Source organism: Neophocaena asiaeorientalis, unplaced genomic scaffold (genome assembly GCF_003031525.2).
Source record: "Neophocaena asiaeorientalis asiaeorientalis breed wild unplaced genomic scaffold, Neophocaena_asiaeorientalis_V1.1 scaffold78, whole genome shotgun sequence".
Taxonomy (NCBI): Eukaryota; Metazoa; Chordata; class Mammalia; order Artiodactyla; family Phocoenidae; genus Neophocaena; species Neophocaena asiaeorientalis.
This window is the reverse complement of record NW_020175018.1, coordinates 12,985,393-13,008,060: the sequence shown is the minus strand read 5'-3', so window position 1 is coordinate 13,008,060 and position 22,668 is coordinate 12,985,393. Positions and strand designations below refer to the sequence as shown.

Below are 22,668 nucleotides of genomic sequence, written 5' to 3'. Positions count from 1 at the left end.
AATTTTGACAGCTCCTCTTTCACTTCCATTCGGAAATTTTACGGCCTCCAAGGCCACAAGGTTCAGAAGACCCAAAGGCTCCTGCAGACCTCAGACTGGCACTTGTGCTTCTGGGACAGCAATAAACTTGGTGTAGGGACTGCTGCGTAGGAACCCTTTCCCATCCTTGGTATCTTGAAAGCAACCTGGCACACTTGGTGGTACAAAGGGCACGGATCTGGAGACCCGTACGTATCTTTGGCCTCTGAATGGTCTGGACCCTGAGGGCTGTGACCACGTTTGTCATGCCACCCAGTTCTGGGCCATCTGCCAACTTCCCACCCACTGTGTCACTCTGGACCTCTAAAAACTGGGTTCCTTGATAATCAAACATGTTGGGCATTCACAGTTGCCACTTGTCCTTAAATAGATTCCTTAATCCCTTAGTCCAGTCAAAGTCCTTAAAAGTGAGGAAGGACAGTTTTCAGGGTATGTTTATAGGAATTAAAAATGAAATTCGGGGGCTTCCCTGGTGGCGCAGTGGTTAAGAATCCGCCTGCCAGTTCAGGGGACATGGGTTCGAGCCCTGGTCCGGGAAGATCCCACATGCCGCGGAGCAACTAAGCCAGTGCACCACAACTGCTGAGCCTGCGCTCTAGAGCCCACAAGCCACAACTACTGAGCCCTCATGCTGCAACTACTGAAGCCCGCGCACCTAGAGTCCATGCTGTGCAACAAGATAAGTCACCGCAGTGAGAAGCCCGCGCACCACAACGAAGAGTAGCCCCTGCTCACCACAACTAGAGAAAGCACGCGCGCAGCAACAAAGACCCAATGCAGCCAAAAATAAATAAATATATTATTTTTTTTTAAAAAAAGAGGGCTTCCCTGGTGGCGCAGTGGTTAAGAATCTACCTACCAATACAGAGGACACAGGTTCAAGCTCTGGCTCAGGAAGATCCCACATGCCCGCACATGCCCGTGCGCCACAACTACTGAGCCTGCGCTCTAGAGCCCGCGAGCCACAACTACTGAGCCCACGTGCCACAACTACTGAAGCCTGCACACCTAGAGCCCGTGCTCCACAACAAGAGAAGCCACGACAATAACAAGCCCGCGTACCGCAACAAAGAGTATCCCCCGCTCACCGCAACTAGAGAAAGCCCACGTGCAGCAACGAAGACCCAACACAGCCAAAAAAAAAAACCCACCATAAAACAGTTCCTGCTTGGGCCCTTTCTTTGGGCATCACCTCACACACCCCCACAGCAACCCTAGGAGGTGGGTGCTGTTTCATCCCCCTTTTACTTATGATTAAACAGGTCTAGAGAGGTGAAGGGACTTGCCCTAAGTCCCTCTACTAGAAAGCGGAGGAGGAGTGGGGAATTTGAATCCCAGTCTGCCCGACCTCAGACCAGACAAGGGACAAGCAGCGGAAGCTCAGGCTGGAGGGAACGTCTGCCCTCAGTGCTCGAAGGCCCAAGGCTGCCAGAGTCATGGGCAGCACAGGGCAAAGGCAGGAGAAGCAGACTCTTGACCTGAGGGGAGCCTTTATTCAGACAGCAGAGACTTGCCTCTCCCCCTGCCTCCCTCTTCTCAGGCCTTGGGAGTTGGGTACAGCCCTCCCTCCTGCGAAGAGCCCCAGCCTGGCACCCAGAGAACCCTGGCTGGCAGGGAGGGGTTGGGAACAGGGGTTGTGGACCTGAGCCATCCGGGCATGATGAGCCTAGACAACTGATTCCTACGCACACGTGGTTCTGAAACCATGCACCTCAGATTGGAACTTGAACCCACATACCAGGACTCGAACCCGGCCAAAACCCACACTCTTCCAACTGAGATCACACACCTGGTTTCAGGACTTAATGAAGCTCAGGTTCTTGATGTTTCATTGCAGAAAGTATTCAATGAGACAAAGTGATAGGTAAGAGGTGGATTTAGTTAAAGAGAAACATACTCCACAGACAGAGCATGGGTCACCTCAGAAGGCGAGAAAGGCCCCAGGGTATGTGGGTTGTCAGTTTTTACAGGGGTGGGTAATTTCATAGGCTAATGAGTGAGTGTTCCAGCTATTTTTTAGGGGGGAAAGGGGCAGGGATTTCCAGGGATTGGGCCACAGCCCACTTTTTGATCGTTATGGATCCTTGGAGCTGTCATGGCGCCTGGGGGTGTGTCATTTAGCTTGATGACGTGCTGCAGTGAGCGTATACTGAAGCTCAAGGACTAGTGGAAGTTGACTTGTCCGCCATCTTGGACCCATTTGGTTTTAATCAGTTTTTGTTATGTCCTCGGGCTTTGTTGTTCTTTCAAAGGTTGTGCCCTGCCCCCTTCCCTCCTGTTTCAGTTCTCTTTGGGCAGCTCCTGGCTCCCCTAGGAGCTCCACCACTGCCTGCTCCCTCCCGAGTTGGCCCTCAAAGCCACTGAGCAGTGGTTATGATAAATTATGATTAGTAGCGTCCAAGGGTCAGTGTTCAAAAAGGAACAAAGGTGATGGCAAAGGAGCGCTCCACCCCCAGGGGAAGCAGGGGTGGGGGGTTGGGAGCCAGGCCAGGCCCTCCGGCTCAGGGGCTCAGGGGCTCAGGGCCTAGGCTGGGCCCTGGACGTGCATGGGGGGCTCTGTGATGCTCAGCTCCTGCCGTAGAGCCTTCAGGGGCTGCTCCCAGCGCCGCTCGTAGTACAGGTTGAGGACACACGGGGCTCTGCGCGCATTCTGAACTGCCCATGGGATCAGCTTCGAGACCAGCACTTGCAGGTTTCTGTAGGGCAGCAGAGGAAAAAGAAGACAAAAGACATAAGGTCCTGAGTGCTGGGCACACCACGTTCCCTACAGTGGATGTGCATTTTCTCAGTTAATCCTCACACAGACCCAAGAAGGAGGTAGTTGCTATCCCCACTTTTCAGATGAGGAAACAAACTCAGTGAGGTAAAGCCCTGTGCCCAAAGCCACACATTTTGAACATGCCGAAGCCCAGCTTTAAATCGAGGGCTACCTCACTCCAGAAACTAATGCCAGCTTGCATCCCCCTGGCCCCCTCAGTTCCCTGACTCTACTGTTCTCACCCGATACTGAGGCCTGTCCCAAAAGACCCTAGAGTCCTATGAAACGTCCAGGCTTCATTCATAGTCCTGGAGCCCCTGTGCCAGGCCAGTTTCACCTCTCTGCCCCATTCTTCCCATCCTGGATTCCTGAGAACCACTGGGGCTGCTCAGAAAGGCTGTGGGCTCTTCTCTATTTCCTGGAGCCCTGAGCCTTCCCCTGACCCCTCACCACTTGAGAACTTACCGGGCACTGAGCTGGATCGGTCCGAAGAGTGCACCCAGGATGCACATGGGCAGGCCGGTCTGGACAGCCTCAAACCACTTCACCACGATCTCCCCTGGCAGGCAGGGTGGGGAATGGGGTGGGAGGTGAGCAGGGGCCAGGAGGAGAGGCCAGTGATGCTGCCGCTCAGGGCAGGACACAGTGAGGTGTCTGCTCCGCTCCGAATCTCTACTAGGGGTCAGCAGTGCCCAGTCCCAGCCTGTGCTGGGCCCTGGGGCACTTGGCTTGGGGTTGGGGAGAGGGTGCAAGAAAGAGCAGAAGGAAATAAGGCCTGGAAAGGAAGCTTGGGGTCAGAATGCAGAGGACTCCGAAAGCCAGGCTGAGGACTCCAAGCCTTAGGGAATTGCTGAGGGCTTCAGAGCGCAGGGAGCTAACAACCGGAACAGGGCAGGGAGCCCTGATGTTTGGATGCTGCTACATCAGTGTAGGAGCCGTAAGAGGCAGTGGGGATGGAGGATAAGGGATGCGCGGCACAGGTGCACCAAGATGTTCGGGTAAAGCAAACAATGAGGCACTGGGCCAGCTGATTGGTGGGTGGCTGGACAGGTGTGCCCTGCCCTTGCCCTGAAGACAGACTTGGGAGACACGCTGGCCGGAGCACCCTGCCCCACCCATGCCCCACGCCCACTCCGGATGCACTCAGCAGCTGGCTGGCTGGCACTCACCCAGGATGTTGGTGGGCATCCCCAGCAGCGTGTGGAGCATGTCGTGCACCTCCCGGTATCGCTGCATCACGTATGCCAGCTCCTCACTGTCCACGAATCGGGTGGGCGCTCTGGTGTCTGGGGAGACCCTCTGACAACCATGAACCTCCCCTAGACCCCTTCCTGATGGCTTCCAGGCTCCAATTTGCCAGCCTCTCCTTGACTCTCAACCACGCCCACCAAATTCAAAACCCACCAAAAATCTCTGGGGACTTAGTTTCTGTGCATAGCTGCTGACAGGGGAGTCCTCAGGCAGGGAATATGGTGGATTGGCGCCCCCTTTGCCTACCCCAACTCACACATAATGTACACACCCTGTTGGAATCTATGGCAAAGAAACCCCTGGGGGTGGGGTGGGGGGAAGCAGGAGTTGTTTGTTTAATGATATAGAGCTTCAGTTGGACAAGATGAAAAAGCTCTGGAGATTGGTTTCACAACAATGTGACTATACTCAACACTGCTGAACTGCCCATTTGGAGATGGTTAACACGGTAAATCTTAGGTTATTATTATTTTTTAAAACCACAATTAGAAATAAAATGGGGGGAAAAAAACAAGAAGCACCCAAAGTCCCGAATTCGTCAGATGAGCTGCTCCCAGCCTAGGATGCTCTTTCCCGCCCCCCTCACCTTCACCTTGACAATTCCTCCTATCTTACGGTCTCCTGTAGCAACCCGAACCTTTTTGTGGCATTCGACATGACTGTATCGTGACGTTTAGTGCGTGTGATTGTTAGCGTCTCTCGTCTAGACCTGCACCGTCCAGTACAGCAGCCAATCACGGCAGCCACTGAGCCTGGAAACGTGACAAGTTCCAACTGAGATGTGCTGTACGTGTAAAGCGCACCCTGGATTTCGAGGACGGTATGAAGGGAATAACGTGAAATCTCAATAATTTTAAAATATTGATTACATGTTGAAATGACATTTTAGTATGCTGGATTAAACAAAATACCTTATTGAAATTAATTCCACCTGTTTCCATTTGCTTTTATTTATCTGCTAGCAGCAGGTCACCTATGGGGCTTACACACTATTGCTATGAAGGGTGTCGCAGCAGGCTGTCAGCAGCACAGGACGGGGGCTCACTGTTCTATCTCCAGGGCCTGGATGAATAAACATACCTTAAATGCAGGAGTAAAAGGCCAGCCCCAGGCACTTTTCTGACCTCAGGTAGGGATGGCAACTGTCCTCCTTTACCCACCCTCTCTGAGTCCTTGGCAGGACCCATGCACAGTAGGGACACCCTGGTCTTCCTAGTGCCAAAGCATGCCCTCAGGCTGCCCAGAGGCCAAGGGATTTGATGCCTTTATTGCTTGGGGCTGCTGGCCCTGTGCCACGGTCTGTGTCTGTGACTTCATTGGGTCCCAGGTCCTAATTTCTTCTACAGAGTTCTACCTGCTGTGTGAAGCTGAAGGTGGTCACTGACGGCCTACATTTATTGAGTACCTACTATGTGCCGGCACTGTATGAAGTCCTTTACACATATCGTCATTCTCCATCCCTGAGACCACCTGGGCGGAGATACTGTTATGAGCCTCAGATACAGATAAGAAAAATGAGGCTCAGAGATATAAAGTAGCTTGCCCAAGTTCACACAGCTGACTAATCAAGTGGCTGAGTCAGGATTCGAAACAAAGCCTGCTGGATTCCAAAGCCAGTCACCTTAACGTCCATTATTAATCAGCCATATAAGTGCCTTGGAAGATAAACATGAGGTTTCCTTACCTCAGATAAGGAGTCTGAGGCTCAGAGGTCAAATGATTTGCCCAGGGCTTTAAAGCTGGGAAGAAAGGCAGACTTCTAACTCAGGCTACGCCAGAGCCCATGCCCGTAATCTTGATGCCACAAGGACAACCACCCACCCCTCTGAGTCAGCCTCAGGGAGGGTGGCCTCACCTTGAACTTTGATCTAAAGCTCTGCTGGGACAAAGGTGTTCTTTTACGGTGTGTGGGCTGCTGGTTTCCAGGCTCCAGAAGTGTCACAGTCTCTAGGGCTGTTACCACAACTAAGGCTGTGGCTGAACAGGGCGAACCCAGGGGGGCCTTGGCAGTCCCATACCCTCCACAACAATAGGACAAAAGGCTCTAGGAGAACTTCAGAAGATTCTCCATTCCTGGGTGGCACCTGGAGCAGGTCACCCTTTTGGGTTTCCCACTGATGAAATAAACTTGCATCTTGGTGAAATCTCCGGGTGATGGTATAAAATGGGGCAGAGGCAAGTGTTAGGAGAGTATGGGGAACAGATTATTTTCTCAGGGACAATAATTTCCTAAAGCAGGGGTTCTCAACTGTCCACCACGGGACATCTGCAATGTCTGAAGACATTTATGGTTGTCACAACTTGGGAGGGCGAATGCTACCGTCATCTAGTGTGTAGAGGTCAGGGATGCTGCTAAACATCCTATAATGCACAGGGCAGCCCTACAACAAAGAATTATCCAGCCCCCAAAGTCAACGGTGCCAAGGCTGAGAAACCCAGTTCTAGAGCAACCTTTGCTCACTCCTTCACCTCCTCCAGCCTGGCTGGCTCCTGCAGCTGGACTGGAGAGCCACTTGACAGAGGCGCTTTGATGGCAAGTATTTGTGTTGGGGCAGGGAGGGGAAGGGACAGGGAAGGTGCCCTGCTGTATCCTTGGGTCCTTCTATAAATCAGATCATGTTACTACCCTGCTCGAAACCTCGATGGCTTCCTATTGCTTCTATTACAAAATACAGACTCTGTCTCTAAGCAGATAGGGTAGGGGATCCCTGGAGAAAAAGAACGAGGCATGGCATTCTTGACATTAGAGAAGCCATTTTGACCTAAGCCATTCTGTGACCTAAGCCTAGACACAATGCTTGCCCTTCAGCAGGTCTCAGTAATTAATGATCTTCAAGGAATAAAGGAATGCAGGAACAGAGGCAAAGCAGTCAAGAAACAATAGCTCAAGGACTTCCCTGGTGGTATAGTGGTTAAGAATCTGCCTGCCAATGGAGGGGACACGGGTTCGAGCCCTGGTCTGGGAAGATCCCACATGCCGTGGTGCAACTAAGCCTGTGCTTCACAACTACTGAGCCTGTGCTCTAGAGCCCGTGAGCCACAACTACTGAGCCCCTGTGCCACAACTACTGAAGCCTGTGTGCCTAGAGCCTGTGCTCCACAACAAGAGAAGCCACTGCGAAAAGAAGCCCGTGCACTGCAAGGAAGAGTAGCCCTCGCTCGCCCGCTGCAAACAGAGGAAGCCCGTGTGTAGCAGGGAAGACCCAATGCAGCCAAAAATAAATAAATAAATAATAAAATAAAAATAAAAATGAAAAAAAACCCCCCAACAGTTCAGCAATAAAACAGTGTCCTCGTTCCTCCTCAAAGAATATACATAACAATCTGATGTGTATCTTTAAGCTTTTCTATAGGAACTAAGGCCCACACCCAGGTGGAGGATGGTAACTACATGCTAAGATCCCGGACTAGTCAGTACCTAAGAAATGATGATGTTGACCTTTCCTGACCCTCTTGACTTCAATCAACTAAGACTTGGACTCCGTTGACCTCTGCCCCAATTCTATGCTGAATTCTCCTCTGCTCGAGCCCCTCTATGAATACTCATATACCCTTAGCTTAAAACTTCCCCAATTTTGCTGTTAACAGACACTGCTTTGGGAAAGCTCCCCAGTGTTTGCCTTACTTGCTGCAAGTAATAAATCCTTCCTTCTCCCCATCTTTGGCTTGATTGTTTCTTTTGGCTCAGCACCACCAAGAGGCAAATGCAGTTTTCGGGTAACACTTCCCGTGGCAGGCAGGGTCTGGCTGGGCCAGGCTGACCTCCCAGCCCATTGCCTGCTTCCCCCCAACTCACTCCTCTAAGGTCATACTGGCCACATTGGACAGTTTTCATTTTCCTAACCACACAGAGCCTTGCACTTGCCAGTTCATCTGCTCGGAATGCGCTTCCCCACCTCTCCTCAGAACTGGCTCCTCCCCATCTTCCAAGTCTCCCCAGCAGGGCCTCCCATGACCACCCTGTTAGAAGTGGCCACCTGCCACCCCCACTCCGCCCCGTCCTCTATCATGTTGACTGCTGTCCTCACAGCACCACCTGCTAGAACAGTACTAAATAAATATTTTGCCTGAATTTTTATATGAAAAATTTCTTCTTTTACTGCTTTATAGTCTACCTCCCCAACTAGAATATTAGCTCCATGAGGGCAGGACATTGTCTGTCTAGTTTGCCACTGTATCCCCAGCACTTGGAACAATGGATGGCACATGACCGATTCTGAACAAATGAATGAGTCCCTTGATAGATGGGACTCTGCCCCCCAGTCCCTGTCCTCTCTGCCTGGGGTTGGAGAGTGCCACACTTGTCAAACCCAGGGAAGACACTGTCTCTAGAACAGGGGGACACAATGCAACAGTTAAAAACATAATCTGGGTTTGAATACTGCCTCCATTAATACTGGCTTGTGAAATCAGTAAGTTGTTTAACTGCTCTGGGCCTCAGTTTCCTCATCTATGAAAAGGAGATGGGGACTTCCCTGGTGGCGCAGTGGTTAAGAATCTGCCTGCCAATGCAGGGGACATGGGTTCGAGCCCTGGTCCGGGAACATCCCACATGCCGCGGAGCAACTAAGCCCATGCACCACAACTACTGAAGCCCGCGCGCCACAACTACTGAAGCTCACGCGCCTGGAGCCCATGCTCCGCAACAATAGAAGCCACCGCAATGAGAAGCCCATGCACCTCAATGGACAGCAGCCCTTGCTCGCAGCAACTAGAGAAAGCCTGTGTGCAGCAAAGAAAACCCAATGCAGCCAAAAAATATACATAAATTAGTAAATTTATAAAAAAATAAAAATAAAAGGATATAATAATAGAACATACTTGGTAGGGTTGTTGGGAGGATTCAGTGAGATCATGTATGAGCCTGGCACCTGGCACGCAGTAAGAGGTTAATAAGTGCTGGCCAGTGTAATTGCTCGCAGCGATGTTCCCGGCCCATTTGCCTGTCCCATAGAGAATGACAAAGCCTTGGCGCAAGAGACTGCAAGGCACTCCTGCCCATGCGGGCAGCTCAGGCTCCTCCTTCCTCAGGACATTACTCCTGTACCATTCCTCTCCCCTTCCTGGTGACTACCAAATGCACAGAAGCTGGAAACTCACATTCACATCCAGGAAACGGAGATACTCGCGGCCAAGGGAGCCCTCAGGCAGACTCCGGAGCTTGCCCAGGTCAAGGGTGGACAGCGAGATCCGGGGACGCTCCCTGTGAGGCAGAAGGCAGGACTCAGGTATTGGGAGGGCACCAGCAAAGGCAGGTGAAAGGTCCAACTAGATCAAGGGTGTGAGAGGTGAAGGGGAAGAGAGCAGCAATGGGGCCACAAGTCCTAATGGAGCACTTACTACTGGCTAGGCCAGTGGCAGGGACTGAGGAGACTACCACGAGCTAAGGCTATGGTTCCTGCCTTACGTAAACAGGCCTCAGATGTGATCAGGGTATTCACAAAGGGCACTGAGGGGTGGGGGTTATAGGCAGCATATGTTATGGGACCTTAGTGAAGGCACAAGAGCCCTGTTGCTGGAACTGGGCTGAGGCCACCATATTGCGCTACCCAGGGGTCATCACAGTGTCTATGTGAATGGCACCCACGGAGTTGGGCAGTGCCCAGCCTGTGCAATCATCCATGGCCAAGGTATCAAGAAGAGCTCTCTAGAGGAACACAACGTGATTCCAGAGAGATCAGAATCCCCAAAGAATGCCCTCAATCCCCCAGGCAAAGCTGGGACCTACTGCAGGATCTGGGCACCCTCTGGATCCCTCCTCATCTGGTCCCTGAGGACCTTCAGGGTACGGCATCCTGTGGTCTCCCCCAGAACTGCAACCATGTCTGAAAGGAAAGAAATGGAGAATATGATCTTAGGTAAGTTACCTGACCTGATCTGAGCCTTAATTTCCTACATGATAAAACAGAATATCTACCTCTTAGTTATGAAGATTCAACTTAAACACTTAGTGAATCACCTGGCACACAGTAAAAGCTCAATATATCTATAGTTACTACTATGGTTGTTAGTTTAATGGGGTGAGATGGCTCTGGTTAGCACAGTGCTCTAAAGAGTTCATAAATCACTTCCACATCCATCATCACGACAGAATACCATGTCTGCATGGATGGGTATAGGCTTTGGTATCAGAGAGTGCTGGGTTTGAGGGCTGGTGTGATCACTACCTAGGTGACCGTGTGCAAACTGCCTCACATTTCCAAGCCTCAATGTCCTAATTTGTGAAGCACAGGTGATACCTTTCATATAGGGTTAATGCGAAAAATCAATAACAACACTCATATAAAACAGCACACTGAGTAAGCAACACAAGGGCTCAGCGAGCAGTTAGCATTATCGTTTTTACTAGAAGGAGTAACAGTACTTTCCAGACTTAAGAATCCTGGAGGAGATGAGAAAAACACTGTAGGATCCCAGAACGTTCTATTAAAACATCCAGCAAACATTTATTATGTGCCATGCACTATCTAAGATGCTAATGGGATGTTATAATTTGATGGGCCCTCATAAATCATCTAATCCAGAGGTTCTCAGTGTGGCTGGATGACAGAATCTCCCAGGAAGTTTAAACTTTTTAAGTTTAAATAGGCAGAAGCTCAGATTCCACGCCCCTTCCTCCCTCCCCTCCCCTCCTCTCCCACTCCCGGCAGATTCGAATTGAGTAAGTTTAGGGTGGGACCCAGGCATCTGCATTTTTATGAATGTTGCCGGTGATTATGAGGTGCAGCCAGGGTTGGGTACCCTGGCCTAGTCTAGTCTCCAGTTACCCAAAGCAAACGGAGGCTTTGACAGTGTCCGGGACCTCCCCGGGCTTTCAAGGCAAGGCAAGGGCGCGCCCAGACCCCAAGCCGCCCCAAGGAAGCGCCGGCGTGGGCTGCCTTACCGTGGCGATATGGGTCATAGAGCGCCATTCCAGCAGAGCCCGCGGCCAGCAGCGCCTTCTGCAGCGGGGTGGTGGGGATGTGTTCGGGGTAGAGCAGGCCGGTGCCATGGCTCGTGGCTCGAAGGGGCACATCTGCGGGGAAAGAAAACAGCCGCGGTGAAAGGAGCGGGGGGGTGGGGTGGGGGGAACAGCGGCGTGACGGGTCCCCAGCACTCCTTCCCGGCCCCACCACTTGCCTGCAGCGGGCCAGGGACGGCTTCGGAACGCGCGGAGGGGGCGCAGGACCCCGCGCAGCAGCGTCCTCATGGCAGCGAGCACTGTAGGACTTCCCAGGGAGGATGGGCGGGGCAAGGCCGACTCCTCAAGCTTCTCTGGCGACGATGCGCAGGAGAAGTCACAAGGACTCGATCCCTACCGCGCTGAGTAGGGCCTTTTATGCGGGAAAGATAGCACGGACAGGGAAGGTCTCTAAGTATGAGGAAACCCAGGCAACCTACTTCCACAGATATAAAATTCTCCCCGTTTCACCTAACCCCAAAAAGCGTCTCCAAGTAAGCTCCGCTAGCTTTGGGGGTTCAGCTCCGGACCCTACTCCCTTCTCGGAAGTACGTTTTCACCGAGGACAATAAGACAAGAACCTCTTCCGGCTGTGAAACATGGCGGCGCCCATTGGAAGGACCACATTTGGGAGCGGGACCATAAGGCACTTCCGTCCGGGTTCAGCTCTTCCGCGAGCCCGGGACGCTGGCTTCAGGCATGGGGTTAGACGGCCTGGCGCGGCTGCATGGGCTCTTCGCCGCCTACAAGCCCCCGGGACTAAAGTGGAAGCATCTGCGCGATACCGTGGAGCTGCAACTTTTGAAAGGTGAGTGCCTCTAGCGAGACCCACGATCCCGCTCCCATTTTCCCGGGAGGCCATCTGCGCTTCTGATCCTTGCTGCAAAATAAAGTCATGTGACCTAGTCGTCTGGGCAGAGCGGTTTCCTAATCGACTGTTCTATACACTCCTCGCCTTCCCTTGTGTTCATATGGGTAAACAGACTCAGTATTGTCCGTTGTCATAAATAGTTAATAAGTAGTAAAGTCAGGATTTAAACCCAAGTCTGTTTCTTAACTTCTGCTTTCAGAAGTAGAGTACTCTAAAATCTCTAAAACCCCTTGGACAGAAGTAGTCAGTGAGTTTACAGTATAAGAACAATAACAAGTATAATGTGTTAAGGACCTACTCTGTCCTAGGCGCTGTGTGGGCTTTCATCTGTCTTCTACATTTCCATACTTACCTGTCCCTCTATCCCCCACCCCCGGTGTTCAGACAGAATCGACAAGATGTTCTTTACTTGTATGTGCTCAGGTCTCAATGCTGGGAAGCGTCCTGCCTCTGAACATCGTGTTCGCTTCCTACTGGGCCCCGTGGAAGGCAGTGAAGAGAAGGAGCTGACCCTCACAGCCACCAGTGTGCCCACCCTCATCGACCACCCGCTGGGTAAAGCACGTTCAGGAAGGGGCCTTGATGTCATTTCCCAGGAAATCCCTGCCCAGAGTCAGTGTCCTAGCCAGAGCTCAGACTCCTTCTGGCCCAGACCAGGGTAGGGCCACAGTGGGGATGAAGTATTTGACCAGGGATTGGCAAAATTTCCTGGAAAGGGCCAGATAATATTTTAGGCTTTGCAGGCTCACCTCTGCCGTAGCGCGGAAGCAGCAGCTATAGACAGTATGTAGAGCAATGAGCCTGGCTGTGTTCCAATAAAATTTTACTGGTGGATGTTGATATTTGAATTTCATATAATTTCATATGTCATGAAAATTATCCTCTTGATTTTTTTGAACCATTGAAAAATGTAAAAACCATTTTAATTTGTGGGCCATAAAAAAGAAACAGGCTTGAGGATTTGACTTGTGGACTATAGTTTGTTGACCTCTATTATTCTGGGACTCCAGGTAGGAATTGAGACCCTCAGGTAGAAGTCATAAGGAGGGAGTTTTGGGCTCCTGTGAAAGAGTGAAATTTTTTTAAAAATTTATTTTATTGAAGTACAGTTGATTTACAGTGTTGTGTTAATTTTTGCGGTACAGCAAAGTGATTCAGTTATACATATGTGTACATTCTTTTTCATATTCTTTTCCATTATGGTTTATCACAGGATATTGAATATAGTTCCCTGTGCTATACAGTAGAACCTTGTTGTTTACCCCTTCTGTATATAATAGCTTGCATCTGCTAATCCCAAACTCCCAATCCCTCCCTCCCCCACTCCCCCTCCCCCTTGGCAACCACAAGTCTGTACTCTGTATCTGTGAAGAGTGACTTACTATAGTCAACAAAGCTGCCCAACAGTGAAACTAGTTCTGACAATGAGCCCCTGTCATTAGACATGATTAAAGCATGTGTTGGGGAGGCTCTATAGGAGGGCTGAGGAGCTTGACCAGGAACCTCTAAAACCCCTTGGAGAGAAGTAATCAGTGAGTTTACAGCGTAACAACAACCAGTCTGATGTGTTGAGGACCTACTCTGTATGGGGTACTGTGTTAGGCTTTTCCCAAACACTACCCCACTGAATCCTGTGAGGTGGGTCCTAGTCCCATTTCACAAATGAGGAAACTGATGCTCAGTGTTGACTAATGTTAAGTCATGTAGCCTGGATTCAGTAGGCTCTTAACCGCCCTATACTGGTCTCCTAGGTTCCTCTTGATCTACAGAAGTGTAAAAGCATCTAGCTCATTCCTGCATTCATTCATTTTTTTTTTCCAGCTTTCTTGAGGTTTAGCTGATATACAAAAAAACTATACATACTTAATGTATATTTATTTGATGGGTCATTCATTCTTTCGGGAAATGGGTTATTTCCCGAGCAGTCAGTGAGTTCTGGGCTCTGGGGGCAGAACTGTGAACACACAGACCCAGACCCCTGCCTTAAGGAGCTCACAGCCTCCATTTTCTCCCTGGGAGACTGGCCAGGACTCTCCTTCTACAGGAGCTGGATAGGGAACGCCCCCAGTCTTGATGCCAGTGTTCTGCCCAGTCCACTCAAAGTGTCTCACGGGGGGAATGGTGATGGACGGACTTAACAAGTCCCCTGGGTTGCCCTTTCTCTGGGCCCAAGAAACTGAAGAAGTGGTTTTGGGCCCCAAATTCCATGGTGAGGAAACCTGAAAGTCCAGCCTGATGCTGGTTTTGGACCTCATTCTAGGAATGAGGTCACCATGCAGCCCAGAGCCATCCTGGAGGCTGGATTCTTTGAGGAAAAGGACCTCGTTTGTTTCTTTCCAGTACGTGGACCAGCATTCACCAGCCTGAAGATTGGCATGGGGCACCGACTGGATGCCCAGGCGTCTGGAGTGCTTGGTAGGTGGTGTGGTGAGCCTGGGGTGCAATGATAGAGGCTTGGGAGAGGATCGGGGAGCTCCCAGGAGCGCAGCCCATTTCTAACCTGACAGCCATTTCCCGCTACTGCCTTGCTCTCCTGATTCCTGCCAAGTCTGATCCCCTGGAGAGGTGACTGGTGGGAAGGGGGAAGTCGTGATCACCCACGTTTATCAAGTGATTCCTGCCTGTGACGTGTGGTTTGAAACTCTTTGTGCACATGCATTCACCATAATAACCTCATTTGGTAGATACCATATGATTTTAGGAAGAAAGTAAGGCTCCAGGAGCATAGGTAACTCATCCTGGGTCATGGGGCTAGTGAATGTCCCTGGACCAGAGAGGGAAAACCGTCATCGCTTGCATGGGGTAGCCAAGTGTGTGACCCTGGCTCCACTGGCTGGATGTCGCTGGAGCTGGACACACAAAGCCCTGAGTCATGAGCCATCTGTGTCCCCAGGGTCAGGTGGCGGCCACGTCCTTCATATACAACAGTCACAGCAACTTGTCTTGCTTCCTGGGACACAGGCAGGCGGACGTGATCTCATGCCCCCCTCTCTCCAGGAGTGATGGTCATTCTTTCCTTCAGCCAGAGGGAGACACAGACCGGAGGAAAGGCAGGGAGTGACCTCAATGCCCCCATTTATTTGCCGGCTTCTTCCTTCGTGTGCATTGCCTCGATCATCACAACACCCACAGGGATCAGACAGTATTTTTATCCCCATTTTACTGATGGGGAGCCTGAGACCCAAGGAGGTTAAAGGACATGCTTAGAGCCACCCCAGATGTGAATGCAGGTCTGTGTGACTGGGCCAGTGGTCTCCTACTTCTGAGTGCGTCAGGACCCCAGGGAGCTTGCTAAGGATCCCTAGGCCCCCGCCCCAACACGAGTCAGAGTCAGTATATATGGGTGGGTCCCGGAAGTCTGCATTTTCATACATGCACAGAGGAGCTCATTTGTTCCCTGTAGAAGAAGCTCTTCTTGCCCCCTTGCTGGCTTCCACAGCCTTGGAAGTGGGAGTATTCTGCTGGAGGGGGTGAGGGTTGGAGGACCCAGGGGAACAGGAAGTGGGAGCCAGGTGTGAGATCAGGCTGGGTGCCTTTCAGTGCTCGGCGTGGGACGTGGACGAAGGCTCCTCACCGACATGTACAACGCTCACCTCACCAAGGTACGGGGGCTGGGGACGGCCTGCTTGTCCCTTAGCCCTTTCCCTGGGGGTCACTGATACGATTCTGAAGCAGAGATGATTCCATGGAGAATACCCAGGCCATCAGCAAGCATTTTGTTTTCGGGTCATGTACCAAGGGAGGCTGTAACATCATAATGACAGCTGGCATTATCGCACGCTGGCCACTCTGTGCTGAGCACTGTACGCGGACTCCCTCGTGGATGCCTTACAGCATCCCCGTAAAATGGGATCTATTGTTAACCCATTTTACAGATGAGAGAATGAGGCTCAGGAGACGACGCTTGCTCGGGGTCACACAGCCTTTAAGGGGCAGAGTTGGGATTTGAACCTGGTTCTGTCTGACATTGTCTGGGTGTCAGGAAGCTTGCATCCATGCTGGGCTGCGAGGTCTGGCATCACGATCATGTGCAGAGACGCCACATTAGAAGGCCTGTGTTTTTAGTGGTTAAGAGCACAGATTCTGCAGCCAAGTTTTCGCTTCAAAACTCAGATTGTACCACTCTGCCGGTTCTGTCTCCTTGGGTGAATTACTTAACATCTCTGTGCCTCCGTTTCCTTGTCTTTGAAATGGGAGTGATCGTAGTACCTCTTCTGTACGGTTGCTTTGAATATTTAATCAGTGACCGTATGTAATGTGCTCAGCACAGCCACTGGCACGTGGTGGATGCTCAATCGATGTCACTGTTGTCGTCCTCTCTGTTATCGTCATTACTGTTACTGGACGCAGAGGCAGGTAGCTGCACAGATCATATTTGGAGGGGAGAGAGAAGCTGACAGAGCATCCTGGGAGGGGCCTGGCATTATGAGTTGTCAGGTTGGGCAGAAGTGGAGAGGTGTGGAGGCCCGGGGTTGTTGCAGGGTGGCTCGGGGCACCCTTCGCAGGCTTCTGATGCTTGCTGTCATAGGAGAGGAAGTCGGGTGTCCTTCCCCAGGGGCAGCTGGGCAGGGTCTGAGCACCTGAACTCCCTGAGGGGAGACCAGAGGGCCCCCCAGCCTCAGTCTAGCACCTCGGGGGCCTGAGCTGCTGGGCCACACCTCCCTCCTTGCCATGGCGGCTTAGAGCCGAGAGGCTGATCATACCTCCCTCTCCCTGTCCTCGCAGGATTACACAGTACTTCAGACACACCAAGCCGGGGCTGGCTGATGGCACGGACATGTGATTCTGACTTCCAGGAATGCCCTGTGCTCCCCTGTGCTCTGCTTAAATGTTACCTCCTTAAATGGTTTCAGTGTACTGTCAGAAAAGTAATCAACTAATGATTAGTGATTATTTAATATCTGTCTCCCCACCAGAATGTCAACCATGAGAGCAGGACCTGTGTAGTTCCACTCCTGTGGTCACACACAGCACAGCGCCTGGGACATGGGAGGTGCTGTATTGAGGGATGGATGGATGGATGGATGGATGGGTAGAGGGGTGGATGCATGGGTGGGTGGATGGATGGCTTATTCTTCATTTCTCACTCTCCCCATGTTCTTAGACGTCCTATATGATCTGTTGCATTTGCTTATTTGACGTTTTTTGAGCACCAACCACGTGCCAGGCACTGGGGGGCGGGGGCCGGAGGCATGTGATCAATCAGATGGGGTCCCCAATCTTAGGCCTCACAGTCTAGCAGGGAGAGCAGACACACACCTCTGTGTCTCATGGAGAAGATTAAAAACATGTGGCGAAGCAGTGCTGTCTATATATTTGTACTTGTATGTGTGTGTCAACATCCAAAAAATGTCTAAAGACAACTACCAAGTGGACACTTCTGAGAGGGAGGAAGCCAGAATTTGGAGGAGGGGAGATGTTTGTTGGTGTTGATCTAAATTTTTTGAAGAAGATTCTTGTATCAATTATATAATTAAAAATAGGACTTCCCTCGTTGTGCAGTGGTTAAGAATCCGCCTGCCAATGCAGGGGACACGGGTTCAAGCCCTGGTCCAGGAAGATCCTACATGCCGCGGAGCAACTAAGCCCATGCACCACAACTACTGAGCCTGCGCTCTAGAGCCCACGAGCCACAACTACTGCAGCCCGCGCGCCTAGAGCCCGTGCTCCGCAACAAAGAGAAGCCACCGCAATGAGAAGCCCACGCACCACAACGAAGAGTAGCCCCTGCTCACCGCACCTAGAGGAGGCCCGCGCACAGCAACAAAGACCCAACACAGCCAAAAATAAATAAATTTAAATAAATAAATACTATAGGGACTTCCCTGGCGGTCCAGTGGTTAGGACTGTGCGCTTTCACTGACGGGGCCTGGGTTCAGTCCCTGGATGGCGGGGCCTGGGTCCAAAAAAAAAAAAAAAATAATAATAATGACATACACACTAAAGAAAACTAAGTGCTGGGAAAGAGACCCAGGTGCAGAAGGAAGAAGCCACGTGCTGTAAGAGGGGCTTCCTGGAGCAGGCGGCATTTGAGCTGGGCTGTAAATGAGTGGGGAGGAGGCTGCAGCAGGCGCCTCCAGATAAGACAACAGCGTGAATGAGACCAGACAGAAGGGATGAGAGGCCCAGGCCCTTCCCAGCTGGCCAGGCCTTAGTCAGTCACCACACCTGCTCCCAGAGCTCTGGCCTGTGGAGTCAGAAGTTGGGGGCTGCCCCAGCTGGCCTGCCCCAGATGGCCTGCAGGCTCGGCCTCCCCACAGTCCGTGGGCATCCCCAGGCTTTGTAGCTGCCTGCTCCACAGTCACTTGGTTAGACCAGCAGGCAGAGGAGCCACTCCCACTTCTTGCCACCCATTTCTGCATTTGGACAGATGGCACCCTCCCTCCTGGTGTCCCTGGCCTGAAAAACCCCAGACTGGGGCTCAGGGGACCGGGCTTACAGTATGGGGCAAGGGGCTTCCCTGGTGGTGCAGTGGTTGAGAATCCTCCTGCCAGTGCAGGGGATACAGGTTTGATCCTTGGTCCAGGAAGATCCCACTAAAAAAAAAAAACGGAAAGAAAAAAACTAAATAAATAAGCTGGGGGAGGTGTCAAAAATTATAAAAAAAAAAAAAAAAAATATGGGGCAAATCACATTACATCTTTGGAGCCTCATTTCCAGAAGGAAGTGTTCTTAACTTGGGGTGTGTGAGCCCCTTGAAAATGTCCTCAAAATGTTGAGTTCATGTGTATCTTTCTGAGAAGCGGGTCCACAGCCTTCATAAGATTCTCAAAGGACTCTCAACCCCCTAAATGGGAACCCTGGGACCAGAGGATGCTCTGGGACCCCATCTAGGTTCCAAGGACAGGGCTGGTTTGTGGGAAGGGAAATTGCCAGTTTTGCCTCCTCAGTGGGCACCTGTGTGCTGACCATCCCCTGGCTTTTCCAGACCACGTGACCAGAGAGAAGCTGGAGCGAATCCTGTCCCTGATCCAAGGTTCCCATCAGAAGGCTCTGGTGATGTAAGTGAGGCCCGACCCACACCTCCCTGAAAGGGGACCCTCAAGGAAGTGCTGGGAGGGCAAGAAGTTGCCCACAAGGCTCCCTGTAGGCTTCACCTACTCTGGGGCAAATTCCAAAACTAGACACAAGCACCCATTCCTTTCACAGCCTGCAGAAGTGTTTCTTTGTGCTGGGTCTTGGGCCAGCCCCTGGGGAGACCAAGGGGAACAAGAGATCCCAGCTGGCCTCCTAGGGAGTATATGAGCTAAGGGAGAGGAGAGCTAGGGGTCCGCACCATCACGGCACAGAACCAGGGGGCGGAAGTGGTCAACACAGGTATGACCGTTGAAGCCAAGGAGAGTGTGAGAGGGGGTCAGAGCCTGCAGTTAGGGATTGGAGGGGACAGAACAAGGCTGCTGCAAAGGTGGCTAGAGGGGCAGGGAAGGTGGAAAGCGAATGAAGAGCTTCAGGAAAGGCATGAATAGGGCAGGGCCAGGGGTAGGCAGTCAGCTGCCCACTCTGGTGCCTCCTGATCCCCAGGTACTCCAACGTTGACCTACAGACCCAGGAGGCCTATGAGATGGCCGTGAGCGGCGTGCTTCGGCCCATGAACAAGTCCCCAATGCTGGTAACTGGCATCCGATGCCTCCAGTTTGCGCCTCCAGAATTCCTCTTAGGTAAGTTGCTCCAGGAAGTTGGGAGCAGTGCCACCGGGCTCCTGGGTTTGGGGGGGTCACTGTGGAAGGCCCTTGCAGAGGCCAGCACGTGTGAGCCCTAAGCTCCGCTGGCCAAGGCACCGGGGGCTGACTTCCTTCCTAGCCTAAGGCTGGTCTTGGCTGATCACACAGCACACAGAACAAATGACGTCCTATCTCCTGCCAAGTCCCCCTTTGAAGCCAGACCTTAACAAGCAGAGATGATATTTCGTGGCTCGTTTCCAGAGCCGCCCAGTGTTTCAAGTCATTGTGTAGCATCAGACACCACTCTCCCCTCCCGGATCCCACCCGACTCAGCAACCCGACCACCACTTCTTTCTTTCTTTATCGTATTAACAAGGGCTCCTTGCTCCTTTTCTTTTCTTTTTTTTTAACAGCTTTATTGCAGTATAATTGCTTTACAATGGTGTGTTAGTTTCTGCTTTATAACAAAAATGAATCAGCTGTACATATACATGTATCCCCGTATCTCCCCCCTCTTGTGTCTCCTTCCCACCCTCCCTATCCCACCCCTGTAGGTGGTCACAAAGCACTGAGCTGATCTCTCTGTGCTATCTTGCTCCTTTTCTTGAGTGCTGACCAAGACTCTTCTGATGCTAAGTGCCTTATAGAAATTATCTCTTAGATTCCTCACAACCACTCATCTTACAGATGAGCGAACCAAGCCTTAGAGCAGCACTTTGCGAACTTTAACCTGCCCACAATCACCTGGGGTTCTTCTTTTTTTTCCCCCCTGGCCATGCCACATGGCTTGCGGGATCTTACTTCCCTGACCAGGGATTGAACCCAGGCCCCGGCAGTAAAAGCGCTGAGTCCTAACTGGTGGACCGCCAGAGAATTCCCAACCTGGGATTCTTCTTAAAAGGCCAATTCTAGGAATTCCCTGGTGGTCCAGTGGTTAGGGCTTGGCACTTTCACTGCAGGGGGACATGGGTTCAATCCCTGGTTGGGGAATTAAGATCCTACAAGCTGCGAGACCAAAAAAAAAAAAAAAAAAAGGCAAATTATGACTCAGCAGGTCTGGGTGGGGCCTGAGATTCTGCATGTCTAACAAACTTTCAGGACCGACCCTGGGCTACACTTTGAAGAACAAAGCCCTAGAGAAGTAAGTTGTCTTGCTAAGGTTATTACATAGCCAGGAGGTCTCAGGGGGTGTGGATCTAGATCAGCGGACACCAGAGGCTGTGCTTCTGACCGCCACCTCTGTTGTGTGTCCCTGGCAGAGGTGCAGTGCATGCATGAGACGCAGAAGCAGCTGCGAAGGCTGGTGCACGAAATCGGCCTGGAACTGAAGAGCACCGCTGTCTGCACCCAGGTGCGGCGTACACGCGATGGTTTCTTCACCCTGGACGATGCCCTCCTAAGGACCCAATGGGACCTACCCAGCATCCAGGATGCCATCCAGTCTGCAGCACCCCGAGTGGCAGCAGAGCTGGAGAATAACTTGAGGCCGGGGCTGGGCACCCAGTAGCCCTTCAGTCCAGGCTGGCCCTGGGACTTCGAGGGGCCAAGCTCTTCCTTGGGGCTGGAGAGCCATGCGGGACATTGAAAGGCCAGGCTGCTGGTGGAGCAGTGGGTGTATAAAGATAAGAATTGTTCATGAGCCAGAACTGATGACTGTGCAGAACGTGAGGGGTGGGCGGGAGCTTTTTAACACGTGACAGAAAACCAACAGGGACTTTCCTGGTGGTCCAGTGGTTAGGACTTGGTGCTTTCGCTGCCAGGACCCTGGGTTCCCTCCCTGGTCAGGGAACTAAGATCCTGCAAGCTGCATGGCACGGCCAAAAGAAAAAAAAGATCAACAGACTTGGCTTAGTTAAAAAGAAAAAAACTTCTGTACAGTGGAAAAGATGCTAAACGAATGACAGACTGATAAAAATATTCGTTATATACTTAAGAACTAATATCTATAATATATAAAGAGCTCTTATAAAACAATAAGAAAAAGATGACAAGAAAATGGGTCAAATGACATGAATTGTGTGTTTATACAGCAAAAGAAATCCAAATGGCCAGTAAACCTGAAATGATGCTCAACCTCTCTAATAATGAAAGACATTCAGATGAAAATGAGATGACTTTTCCTTGCCTTTCAAATAAATTAAGAAAAGATAACACCCAGTATTGGGGAGGATGTGAGAAGATGGGCGATCTGTATTGTTGGTAGGAATATACAACTGTGTAACCTTTTAGGAGTAATTTGGTAGTATGTATCAACATTCGAAATATTCCTGCCCCGGGGAATTCCCTGGTGGTCCAGTGGTTAGAATTCAGCACTTTCACTGCCGTGGCCCAGGTTCAATCCCTGGTCAGGGAACTAAGATCCCACAAGCCTCACAGCGTGGCCAAAATACAATAGAGTAAAATAAAATAAAATACTCCTGCCCTAACCAACAAGGACCTACTGTATAGCACAGGGAACTATACTCAATATTTTTAATAATCTATAAGGGAAAAGAATACAAAAAAGAATATATATAACAATCACCTTGCTGTACACCTGAAACTAACACCACATTGTAAATCAACTATACTTTAATAAACCAACAAACAAATACTCCTGCCCTATAACTTAGCGGGTACAGTTTCAGGAATCTGTCTTCTGCAGTAGGTTGCAGAGTGTTTTAGGTACATAGGTGTTCATGGCTGCGCTGTAATAGTAGCCAACAGGAAATGTAGGGACTTCCCTGGTGGTCCAGTGGCTAAGACTCCACGCTCCCAGTGCAGGGGGCCCAGATTTGATCCGTGGTCAGGGAACTAGATACCACATGCCACAACTAAGAGTTTGCGTGCCACAGCTAAAAAGATCCGGCACGTGGCAATGAAGATCCCGAGTGCTGCAACTAAGATCCGGCGTAGCCAAACAAATATATATATATATTTTTTAAACAGGAAATGTGGGCTTCCCTGGTGGCGCAGTGGTTGAGAGTCCGCCTGCCGATGCAGGGGACACGGGTTCGTGCCCTGGTCCTGGAGGATCCCACATGCCGAGGAGCGGCTGGGCCCGTAAGCCATGGCCGCTGAGCCTGCGCGTCTGGAGCCTGTGCTCCGCAACGGTAGAGGCCACAACAGTGAGAGGCTTGCGTACTGAAAAAAAAAAAAAAAAACACAG

General features: G+C 51.2%; 2 protein-coding genes and 1 non-coding gene across 3 annotated transcripts; 2 read left to right on the top strand and 1 right to left on the bottom strand.

Moving 5' to 3' along the window:
- Positions 1 to 1,897: 1,897 nt before the first annotated feature.
- Positions 1,898 to 11,521, bottom strand: COQ4 (coenzyme Q4). Its single transcript, XM_024762286.1, has 7 exons — positions 11,168 to 11,521; positions 10,932 to 11,063; positions 9,777 to 9,873; positions 9,149 to 9,251; positions 3,967 to 4,096; positions 3,263 to 3,356; positions 1,898 to 2,735 (listed from the first exon to the last, which is right to left on the bottom strand). The coding sequence occupies exons 1-7, from the start codon at positions 11,235 to 11,237 to the stop codon at positions 2,564 to 2,566; spliced, it is 798 nt and encodes a 265-aa protein (XP_024618054.1). The 5' UTR covers positions 11,238 to 11,521; the 3' UTR covers positions 1,898 to 2,563.
- Positions 11,522 to 11,597: 76 nt separating this feature from the next.
- On the top strand, positions 11,598 to 21,626 carry TRUB2 (TruB pseudouridine synthase family member 2). The gene is given in 8 exon segments (XM_024762287.1): positions 11,598 to 11,796; positions 12,283 to 12,414; positions 14,200 to 14,274; positions 15,400 to 15,461; positions 16,585 to 16,593; positions 18,694 to 18,860; positions 19,381 to 19,517; positions 20,780 to 21,626. Coding segments are annotated over 8 exon segments (1,017 nt in total). The 5' UTR covers positions 11,598 to 11,687; the 3' UTR covers positions 21,106 to 21,626.
- Positions 21,627 to 21,801: 175 nt separating this feature from the next.
- Positions 21,802 to 21,873, top strand: TRNAE-UUC (transfer RNA glutamic acid (anticodon UUC)). Its single transcript has one exon. It is a non-coding gene; the product is annotated as a tRNA-Glu (tRNA).
- Positions 21,874 to 22,668: the final 795 nt, after the last annotated feature.